The 12,275-nt window shown below is 44.4% G+C and overlaps 1 protein-coding gene across 2 annotated transcripts in view; it reads left to right on the forward strand.

Moving 5' to 3' along the window:
• The window catches only part of PDE4B (phosphodiesterase 4B), a 534,189-nt gene that overhangs the window by 370,378 nt on the left and 151,536 nt on the right, over positions 1–12,275 (forward strand). For both annotated transcript variants that reach the window (XM_030205673.1, XM_030205672.1), the window contains exon 2: positions 2,907–3,101. In XM_030205673.1, the coding sequence (XP_030061533.1) occupies positions 2,907–3,101 (195 nt within the window). The remainder of the gene's footprint in view (positions 1–2,906; positions 3,102–12,275) is intronic.

Below are 12,275 nucleotides of genomic sequence, written 5' to 3' on the forward strand. Positions count from 1 at the left end.
GAAAGCGACGATGCTGTCAAAAAAGCAGCTTTCGATTATACCGATTTCGCTGCTTGTCCAAGATCGCCGGCCATCTCCCGATTTATGTCGGAAGATGGCCGGCGATCACTTTCGAAAATGAGCTGGATAGTAAGAACAAATAAACTATAAACTTTATTTTGTTCTTGTGATGACTTATACTGTGCCAAAATTGAAAACTCTTATTTCTTCTATCTGGTTGATAATAAAAGGAGCTCATTATGAACACTATCCACCCTAAAAGGTTGTTTTGTGGTTGTACATGAGGAATTATGATATTGTATATATGTGTATATTTTGTTGCTAGACATGCATCCAAATGTTATATAATCCTTTTAAGAAAGTCAGTTAATCATTTCACTTCTTAGTGGAACATAACCACAGAGGCATTGTATGGTCGCATTTTCAATATGGTAATACTGGAGCCCCAGCTAAAGAATAGGTTATTTTGAGTTAGTCTTCACTGGACCAAACTTGCGTTTCTTGTGCCATCACAATCCAGTTAGATAGGTAGTGCCTTAAAAGGTGGGAGAATAAAGATTTTTTTAAAATTGACATTTATAGCCCACATTATCCCAAGCAAACTGGGTTCAATGTGACTTATATTTGAAAATACAGTGAGATAGAATAATAGAATTCAGTAGCATCATGGGAGCAAGTTGATGGATATGTCCGAAACATTTAACAAAGATGAGATTAGCATATATACTCAGCATGTCCTTTAATGATGCTGCATGTTCAGAAATCATAACCATAAGTATAGACAGTTATTCAAACATTATCACATGCACATACTGTACCAGAACAGGCATCCATACACACATTGCAAAAGTAAACAACAACTTCAGCACATCATGCTTTGTTCCAAATTGCTTAACCACCTTTAGGTTTCACCTTTTGGTTTAACAAGCAATACCATGTACATGAAAGGACTGGATAAACTAATTAAAACAATCAAAATTTAAAGAAAATGCCTAAAATATGTAATACTTGGTAGCAATATTGAAAAAGTGAGGAATATTCGCATAGCTGGCAGCCAGCAGATTTATTTTCCACTGAACATAATTAACTTTGCAAGCACTTGGTGACTAATAGTGTGCTGCTGGCTACTGTATTTTGGGGATGTATTGTTTGCCTTCATAATACTCATCTATATACAAACACACAGCATTGAAGAAGAAATAAATTTATACAACAGAACTGGACAATGTTGGCACATTTAGACTGACTTTGGACTGAACATCTGCATAAAAGAAACTCTTCCCCCATTATTCAATACCTGTCTTTGAAATAGTAGTAATAAAAAAAATTAATGGCCCCGTTTACTAAGGTGTGACAGTGTTTTTAGCATGCGCTAAAATTAGCACTCTAAATGCTAGAAATGCCCATATATTGCTATGGGCATATCTAGCGTTAGCAATTGTTAATTTTTAGCATGCTCTAAAAATGCTAGCATGCATCTAGCACAGCTTAGTAAACAGAGCCCTAAGTTCATTTTTATAATATACCACTGCATTCCACAAAACAAAAGCAGCAATTTCCCACACACCATCTTTTTCTTTTGATATATGCACAGTAAAAAAAAAAAAAAAGATGCTCTCAGTTTCAACCTAATTAAGGTTTTAAAAAACCTTTTATACTTCTAATCAGAAACTCTCAATGTCGAGCACCTGTCTGTTTAGTGGCTCTTTACTGGGTGAAAAAATCTGTACACGAATATAGGGAGTCCCTAAAACCAGCCCCTCCAAATGAAATACACCCCAAAATAGCTGGTTTTGCATTAGGCACTAACCGGTCATTTTTGAGCAGCATTAACCAGTTAAATGCCACTGAAAATGACCGGTTAGCCTCGAAGAAGTGATTTAACCATTCAGGAGCCATTTCTGGCTGGTTAAATTGCTTTGATTATTGACCTCTATGTGCATAATTGGGAGGCACACCTTTGGTTCACCCATGTACCACCTAGGTTTCTGCCCCTCTTGCAAATAGGCACTATGACACTTAGACACTACTGTATACAATAATATCTAATGCACATAGGTGCCTATCTGTCAATTAATGGTGCCTATGATATGCTTAAGTGGTGTGTACCTGCAGATACCAGCTTATAGAATTGCCCCTATAGTGCCAGTGGAGTCACCGCTTACAGTTGCACATATATTCAGTGTCACTAATTAAATAGATTTTGTCACTGAATATATATAGTAAGCACCAGCTCCAGTGTTTAACTTTAAATGGTAACCGCCTTGTCTGAAGGCCAGGACTGAAAAATGATATAGAAGAGAGAAGAACAACTGAAATGATAAAGAGGATGGAACTCCTCTCATATGAGGAAAGGATACAGAGGTTAGGGCCCTTCAGCTTGGAAAAGAGATGGCTGGGAGAGATGATTGAGCTCTACAAAATCCTGAGTGGTATAGAACAGGTAAACGTGAATCGATTTTTCACTCTTTCAAAAAGTACAAAGACTAGGGGACACTCAATGAAATTACATGGAAATACTTTTAAAATAAATAGGAGGAAATATTTTTTCAATCAAAGAATAGTTAAGCTCTGGAACTCATTGCCAGAAGATATGGTAACAGTAGTTAGCACATCTGGGTTTAAAAAAGGTTTGGACAATTCCTGGAGGAAAAGTCCATAATCTGCTTTTGAGACAGACATGGGGAAGCCACTGCTTGCCCAGGGATTGGTAGCATGAAATGTTGTTGCTAATTGAGGTTTTGCTAGGTACATGTGACCTGAATTGGCCACTGTTGGAAGCAGGTTACTGGGCTAGATGGACCATTAGTCTGACCCAGAATGGCTATTCTTATGCTCTTATGTTCTTATGAGATGTTCAAATAATTATGATTGCTAATCATTTATCTTTCATTTTTGTATTAAAGCTTTGATGTGGAAAATGGCCCATCACCTGGTCGTAGTCCATTGGATCCCCAAGCCAGCCCTGGCTCAGGACTTGTGCTGCACAACAACTTTCCAACTCACAACCAACGCAGAGAATCATTCCTGTACCGATCCGACAGTGAATATGACTTATCACCAAAGACCATGTCCAGGAATTCATCTGTTGCAAGTGAACAGTAAGTGCAAGATATATTTTGGAGGAGGGAAACAGAGAAATTTAAATGTAACGTACTGTAATGTAATTTTCATATTGATATCTAACTTTTTATCTGTTAGTTGTTTCTATTGGATTGAAACCTAGATAATGAATATACTATATAGTGGCCTAAATAATAAACATTATCTTGCATGTTAAGGCCCTCGTGTGTATCCTGAAAAGAATAAGCTATGCAGGAAGGCCTTAACATGGACGTTTTCTAGAACTCCTAGAAAAACATGAACATGAATACACAGAGGTATGTCTCCTAAAGGGCATTAAACCCTAACGTGCTTAGTGCATGTGAAATTGCTTACCACAACGCATGTTAAAGCAGTTTTTAGTAACTAAGGGGTCTTTTTACTAAGCTGTGGGAAAAGTTGGCCTTAGCATGCCCTTATGTGGGTTTTCCCCACACGCTAAGGCCATGTGCTAATGTCATTAGCAGCAGTCATTAACAAGAATTAACATGTGAGCACTTGCTTCCACCCATTTTGTAGGTGTAAGGGCCCATGTGCTAATAAACCATGGAGCCGGGACCCGTTCGACCCCAATCACCCCACCCCCACATCTCCACCTGCCCCCCCCCTTTTCCCCCTTTGCAATACTTCTCTTGATAACCAGTATGGGGTAACATAGGCCGCAGCTTTCTTTATTAACAATTCAACTATAATGCACTTGAACAACCACTAGCCACCTTTTTTGAGCTACATATGCCCAGCCTTAACGCCAACAATGCCCCCCCTCCCCTCCACCGTTCGCCTTGTCAGCAAAACGGCAATTGTCCAGGTTCCGCCTTCTCAGCAAGAACCCTGCTCCGCATGGACCTCCATGTGTCTCCCGGGTCGCCTGACCCGCCTTTCAAGCCCTGGCTCGGCCCCCCCCCCCCATGAGCCATTCTTCCTGTAGCTCAGGTTGGTTGTGTTCTTTTTGCCGCTGCGACAGCCTTTGTCCTTCACATGAAAAACACAAAACCATACTCCATTCTCCCCCCCCTACTTGAGGGTGGGAGGGTGGGTAACGCCTCTGCGGATCACTGGAATGCCCTCTTGACGTCACTACCCCCTCTGTAAACCCTCTCCTATGCCCCGCCCTCCCCTGTCAGCTCCTCCAATAGCATCATCCAGGCATCCTGCCTCTTTCGAATCCTCCTATCCCACGCGGGATCCTTCTGCACGTTCTCTGTGGACCCTGCTCCCCCCCCCCCACCGCCTCGAAGCCCTCGCTCGCCCGGGCCCGGCCCATGTTTAACCGGGCCCGTCGAGACCAGCTCTCGGACCCATCATTCTGCACTAATCATCACAGTAACGTAGGTTCAGTCGCTGATTAGCACAGAAACATCCACTCTCTGCCCCCCTGACACGCCTCCTCTGCAGAAAAAATAACTTTTGTGCATGGTTTGCACATACAGATGTCAAACTTACTGCAGGATGCCTGATTGTATCCCACAATAAGCTGAGTTAGGGGTGCATTAGTGCCTAACACAACTTGGTAAAAGGGCCTCTAAGATTTTTGCATGCACTATGCGTGTGTTATTTATATTTCTGTATTTATTTTTTGGAGGGGGCATGTCAGGGGTGGAGAATAGGCATGGACATGCTTATCAACTGTTTGACATTCGTACACACTTACTGGCTAGCACATCCATAATGCGTGGGCCCTTAAGAGTGCCTGCATCCATTTTTGTTTCTAGATTACATGCGCTAATGTGAACATTAGCGCACGACCTGAAAAAGAAACACTTGAAAATGCCCTCTTTCCTGGGCATGCTAGAAATGGGCTTAAGGCGCTGGAAAGTTCTGTGTTAGCACAAGCTAAGCCCATTTACTAGAGCAATTTAGTAGACATACCCCAAAGTGTATGAAGAGTTGTCTTTTGCAAATGAGGGGTTGCCAAGTGCTGAGTAAATAGTTTCACCTTCCATACTACTTCCTACGCACTCAGTAAATGCCCTCTATTTAACAAATTAACCTACGCTAGGACCTAGTGTTACCATGCATAGTAAGAAGAGAAATCCCCCATGCTAACCATCCCAAAGTAAACAAGACACTTATCAAGGGGGATTTCTTACCCCATTCCCACTTCTGTACAGATAAGAACACTTATCCCTCCCCCATCCACCCCCCATAAGAATTATCCCTCCCCCTCCACCCCACCCCCATAGAAAAGAGGGAATCCTCCTGCAGCAGATCAAGTAAGCCACAGCAGCACTCATTGCCCCTCTAGTGGCATTTCATTAAAGATCAGCAGCATGGGTAGCAATGTTTTGCATTCTTTCCTCCCCATGAAGACCTGGACCCTTCCAAAGGGTAAGTTCATCTTCCACAGTGATATAGAGGGAGCTCAGGGTAGAGGAGGTGCCTGGAGGTAATGTGTAGGGAGTAAAATGATCGGTGGGGGTGGGGGGAGTGGAATCTGGGCTTTGAGGAACTCCAGTGGAAGTTATTTAATCGGTTGCTTGGATGGGGAATTCTTATTGCACATGGAGAGGTCAGTTGGTCTACAGTAAAGGGGTTTCTTTCCTCTCTCAGGGAAGGGAGGGTCTTATTGCAATAGAGCTCAGGGAAGGGAGCAACCCCCCAGTTAATCAGTGGAGAAGCAGCCCAATGGTTAGTATAGTAGCTTGAGAACCAGGGGAAGTGGGTTCAATTCCCACTGCAGCTCCTTGTGATTCTGGGCAAATTATTTAACCCTCCATTGCCCCAGGTACAAAATAGGTGCCTGAATATATTATGTGTAAACCACGTTGATTGTAGCCACAGAAAGGTAGTATATCAAATCTTATCCCCTATGAGCACAGTACTTTTTAAAATCTTTTTTGGAGGGGTGTATAAGGAGCAAAAATTGGGTATGGAAGTGCTATTCAGCTGGCACGCTGACATTACCTAAATAGGAGCCGGTAAGTGCTCCCATGTTAATTTTTTTTAATGGCCATGTGCTAATGCTAGCATTTGCTTATGACCAGAAATTCTAGAAATAGAAAAATATCAATTTTACAGGCAGACTAGAAATGGGCTGTAAATGGCATTCAAATTTCTGCATACAAAATTGCACACTATCCTGAGATGTATGTTCAACTAAATTGGCTAACAAGCCAATTAGTGCTAGTAATTGGGTGATAATCAATTATTGGCATTAGTTGGCAACATTTTTGATTTGCACATGCATCTTGCTAAGCACTATTCTATAAAGACCCACGTGCAAATCTTATTGTGCACAACTGAAAAGGGGGCGTGGCCATGGGAGGAGAATGGGCAGGTCAGGGGTGTTCACTAAAGGTGCGCAGTGTTAATACCAGGGATCTGGACCTAACTTACACGCCATGATTTACACCAGGTTTCAGTTGGTGTAAATCCTCGCATCCAAAGTTGGGTGCAGATCCCTGTGCTACGTGCTGTTCTGTAAAGGGCACCAATCCCAAAATGCGCATTACAGAATACCGTTCAGTGGTGATTTTTTTTTTTGCACCAAATTATGAGCACCATTTACTGAATCCAGCCCTTAGTGCACAGGAAAGGCCCGGGTTAGGACATGCTAAACCCATTTACTAGCGCAGCTTAGCAAAAGGACCCCTAATTCATAGGTTAATAGTCAAACTTATTTAGTATGTACAACACTTTGTAAGTCACACTAGAGTCAAATGCATCCTACAAACACACATCCCTACCTCATGCTCATGAAGAAATTGGTGAAAAATTGCACAGATTTGAGTAGTTTGTTCAAAAGATGTTCTTCCGTTCCGTGTTCCTTTTATATTATTAGTGTTTCTTTCCTTATCTTTATCCTGGTTCCTGAAAGCTTTTGTCAGATTTTGCTTATGCTTTGTTCATCCTGTAAATTAAGATAATCAAGGGACAGGTGGATTAAGGAATTGCTCGTTTTTGTATATGTGAAAAAAATTCTTAACCTGAAACCACATCATCCTATAATTTTAGCAAATGCTCTACTGCCATCTACTGGCATTCTAATATGTTTTAATGCTCAGATTTCTATTGTGTGGAGTTTAGAATATGCAGAGTTTAATTTTCCTGTAAGAGATAAATAATAGATGATATGATACAAAAAAGGCAGTGAGAACCAAAGAGAGGGAAGGAAGAGAAGAGTCCATGTGAATCGCCTGTTATCTTGGACACTACAATAAACCTTTTCGACTATGGTGGACTCCAGTCATCACTGCTTTTCTTGTATCTGGCATTTGTAGAGATAAATAACAATCATCCACACGAGCAAGTGTCACAACTGTCAGTAATAGTGAGCCCTTGGACCAAAGCTGGAGCTTTGGAAGACAAATCACCTGGGCTGGCACAGGCAGGAATCAGAACAGACTGGACCAGGATTAACTAACAGACTCAACAAGGCAGGACAGAGGTAACTAAACACAATGGACAACACAAAAACCGGATCCAGATGAGGCAAGGAAAAGAAGGCAAGGGCCAGAACTGGAACCCAGACAGGACAAGGCAAGACTCGGAACTGGATTAAAACTGGGACTGGGACCCAGAAATGCAAGACAAGGCAAAACACGGAAGTAGATTAAAACTGGGTCCAGAAAAGGGCAAGGCAAGGACTGGATCCGGATAGGACTAGACTGAAAGAGACAAGACAAAGCACACCTAGACAGGAAAGAACAGGGTAGGAGCTGGGCAACAAGAATAACAGAAGCAAGACAATAAACAAGGCAGGAACAGGATTCAGGATTCTCAAACAGGATTCAGGATTCTCAAACAGGCTTGGCTGGAACAGGATTCAGGATTCTCCCAACAGGCTTGGCTGGAACCGGATACTGAAAGGGACTTGGCTTGGCTGGAACCTGATACTGAAAGGGACTTGGCTTGGCTTGGCTGGAACCGGATATTGAAAGGGGCTTGGCTTGGCTGGAACAAGACACTGAAAGGTGCTTGGCTTGGCTGGAACAAGATACTGAAAGGGACTTGGCTTGGCTTGGCTTGGCTGGAATAGAATACTGAAAGGGACTTGGCTTGGAGAAGAGGAATAGAGATGAGATTGGAGAGGTCATGGTGCGACCTGCAGAAATAGGATGAGGGTTAGTAAGGGCAGTGGTGTGCTGGCACCGGCTCGCAACAGCCGGTTGTTAAATTTTTAAAGCTCTTGCGAGCCGGTTGTTCCTGCAGGCAAGCCGGTTCCCAGGGGCGGCGCAACATGGCGGTAATGCGTTACTCTCCCTAGTACTGTGTTGTGTTACTTCCAGTGGGGAGATCTGTCTGCCGGATGCACCCTCCCTCCCACACACTTCCTGCTGCCAAGAAGGGGGCAGTTCTTCTAACTTGAGTCATCGCATGTTCCGTTTCTCTAACGGCAACCGTTGGCTGACTGGAACTCTTCAAGTGGACGCTGAAGCGCTGAATTAGCTGCAATCATGCCGCGGATTATGATAAAGGACGGGGTGTGGCGCAACACCGAGGATGAAATTCTTACAGCAGCTGTTATGAAATATGGCAAAAACCAGTGGTCTCGAATAGCTTCCTTGTCACACAGAAAATCAGCAAAAAAGTGTAAAGCTCGATGGTATGAATGGCTGGATCCAAGCATCAAAAAGACAGAATAGTCACGTGAAGAAGAGGAAAAATTATTACATCTAGCCAATCTAATGCCAACCCAGTGGAGAACCATAGCACCAATCATCGGAAGAACAGCGGCACAGTGTTTAGAACATTATGAATTCCTACTAGATAAAGCTGCACAGAGAGATAATGAAGAAGAAACAGCAGATGATCCTCGGAAACTTAAACCTGGAGAAATTGATCCAAACCCAGAAACAAAACCAGCCAGGCCTGATCCAGTTGATATGGATGAAGATGAACTTGAGATGCTTTCAGAGGCAAGAGCTCGTCTGGCCAACACACAGGGAAAGAAGGTTAAAAGGAAAGCCAGAGAGAAGCAGTTGGAAGAAGCAAGTGGTTTTGGAATGCTACTATGTCATACGAAGTGGAAGCGTTGTCATCCTGGGCCCCGCCAGCATTGTCCGCCTCCAGCTGCTGTTGTCTGCCTCTGGTGACCACTACCACTCTCCTGGCCGCATATTGCTGTTTCTTCTGCGCTTCGTCTGCGCTTACTGGGTACTGCTACAGCTCCCAATTGTGGATCACCTTGCCATGAATTGTTCGAACCACTCTGGGCCATCTCTGCATCTGGATTTCCACCGTCCATCTTAGTCTCTCTTCCCTTTCCCTTTTCATTCTTACCCTGTTCCTTCCCCCCTATCCAATGTAATTGTACTTGATTAATCTGTACATTGTAAGCCACTTTGAGTCTGCGTTATGTGGAAAAAAAGTGGGGTATAAATGTTCATAAATAAATAAACTTCGTTCCGGTTGCATTCACAACAGCATGAGGCTCCGCACCCGTTGTTTGCACTGGGAAAGATGAAGATCCATCCATGAGACTAGCATTTGAGGTGAGGGAGTGGGGGAAGAGTGCATGAAGGGACAAAGCAGAACGGGGGGGGGGGGGGGGGGAGAAGAAGAGAGAGATTGACCCTGCAACATGTTGGGCAGGGGCAGTCCAGCAACGGGACGAGAACAGGCTTGAGGGAAGAGGGAAATAGATAAAGCTGGACATGGAAGGAGTGAGGGAGGATGCTGGAATATGTGGGGCAAGGGAGGGAGAAGAAAGATGGCACACAATTGTGGGTTGGGATATGCATTGCTGGACACCAGGAAGAAGGGAATAGGGAGGGGGTAAGAAGGGGCAATGCTGGATGGGGAAGGAGGAGAGAAAGACAGACAGAGAAGGGAAATGTAGTAATACATGGGAAAGGGGAGGGAGAAGAAAAATGACAGACCTTCTTGGCTTGGGAAAGGGGATATGCTGGACTCTGGGGGAAAAGAATAGGGAAACTGGGCTTAGAGGGCTCAAGTGTAGGGGCACCTAAAGCTTGCTGCACTGGATTGCCCCTTCACAGCTGCCACCATGTCCACCCCACCCCGGCATGTAGGATACAAGCATCTAACACCTCCTTCCCTCCCCCATTCCACCCTCTACCCAAATGGGATAGCGGGTGGAAGGAAACATTGGGGAAATGCTGGAGAGGAGGTGGGTAGATACTAGAGAGAGGTGGATGGAAGGAGAGATTGGCAGAAGATGCTGGAGAGGAGGCCATCAGCCATGTGAAAAGAGACATCAAGAGAAGATGCTGGAGAGGAGGCCAAGTGGAAGGGGAGATCAGGGGGAGACACTGGATATGCTGGAAAAGTAGATGGAGGATATACTGGCCACAGAAGAAGGTGGAAGGGGAGATCCTGGAAAAGTAAAGTAAAGAAATAAATGGAAAGGAAGCCCTGGAAACGGAGTTAAGAGGACAGATAGCAGCAGAATCGGATACTGGGCCAGCATGATCAGAAAAACAAAGTCACCAGACAACAAAGGTAGAAAAATATCATTTTATTTTCATTATAGTGTTTTGAATATGTCCACTTTGAGAATCAGGTGCTCAACATTAAAAGTTTATATTTATTTATTTATGGCATTTTATCCTACATTCAGCATGAATTAGATTGGAACCTGGGATCATTTAATTTTTTTTCCTGGAGTAATGCATTGTCCCCCCCCCCCCCCCCCCCAGGCTCTCTACCCGGCTATAGCCAGCTCTGCAATTTGGGGGGGGGCGCAGAGGTGGATGGGGGGCGCAGAGGTGGATGGGGGGGGGCGCAGGGACCGGGGAGAGAGCCTGTTGTTAAACATTTACCAGCACACCACTGGGTAAGGGGGACCAGGATTGGGATTGATGTCTCCAGCAGAGAGAAGAAGAAGGAGTAAGAGAGTGCGGAGGAGAGTAGGAGAGGAGTGGCGATGAAAGCGAGATGAACTCAGATAGAATGGGGAGGGTACAATGGAAGGAATGAAATGTTGAAGGCAGAAAGCAAGGAGGGAGGAAGAGGACAAGAGAGATGGTGAGGTAATAAAATCAACGAAAGGGCAATGTATAACTGTAGTGCACAGTGGCTTCGGGTGGAAGAGTAGATTGGGAAGGGACAGTACTAGGAGGAGAATGTGAAATGGAGCCATATGTAGTGACTCAGGCAGTCCCAAGCGCTAGGTAATAGTCACAAACAAAGGTGAGGCAGCAGGCTGGAGCTGAGGCTAAAGGTTGGAACAGAGGAGCAGAGGTTGCAGGACTGGAGTTGAAGCTGCAGGCTGGAGCAGAGGATTCAGGACAGGAGCTGAAGCTGAGTTGATGGAAATTAGTGACCAGCAGTACAGACCCGTAGGTCAGCTGTACAGAGCAATAGGAACTGTAAAAGCTGAGTTGCAGGACTGGAGCTGAGGATGCAGGACAGGAGCTGAAGCTGAGTTGATGGAAATCAGTGACCAGCAGTACAGAACCATAGGTCAGCTGTACAGAGCAATAGGAATTGTAAAAGCCAGTGGTCGGTCGTATAATGCAGTAGGAGTAGATGGAGATCAAAGACCAGCAGTACAGAACCCTAGGCATTGATGGAAAACAATAGTCCGCCGTATATTGCAGCAAGAGCAATCTGTGATCAGCAGAGCAGAGCAGAACCGTGGTCGCTGCTAGAAATTAGTAATTAACAATATCTTTACAAGCAGGTAAGTAATAGGTTGGTCTTTCTATTACAAGGCTCTGTAGACGTCATCCAAGAATGTACAGTACAGAACGAGTGAGAGTCTGGGCTGCTGTATAAACACTGTGAGCTTCTTTAGTTTGATGCAAGCAGGAAGGTACCTGATTAATCCCTCTTTCACTGAGGCAGTGTGACCATCATCTGAGTGAGACCAAAGCAAAGAGGAATGAGATCCCGGATTCCTACATTCACGCTGTCGTCCCGTTCTTTGCCCTGCCAGGATGGACAGGGAGTGAGAGGTCGAGTGCCCGAATCGAAGAAACCACGGATGGCTATTAATGATGGTCGGGGGCTCAACTGCAGGGATGGCAGACGGGCAACATGGCCGACTATGATGCCGACTACCAGAATACCGCCATTACCAGCCCTCGGATCCATGCATCCTCACTCTTGATTCTAGGTGAGCATAAATCGGGGGTAAGTGTCCGAACTATAACAAACAAACAAAAAAGTCTCACATTCTACCTGTGGAGGACAGAAAAACAGTGCAAGTAAAGAGAGTTGTTTATATCTTGTGACCCAAACGACTTGGTGTTTCCAGCTCTAAAAGA

The sequence above is a fragment of the Microcaecilia unicolor genome, chromosome 6 (genome assembly GCF_901765095.1).
Source record: "Microcaecilia unicolor chromosome 6, aMicUni1.1, whole genome shotgun sequence".
NCBI classification, from domain to species: domain Eukaryota; kingdom Metazoa; phylum Chordata; class Amphibia; order Gymnophiona; family Siphonopidae; genus Microcaecilia; species Microcaecilia unicolor.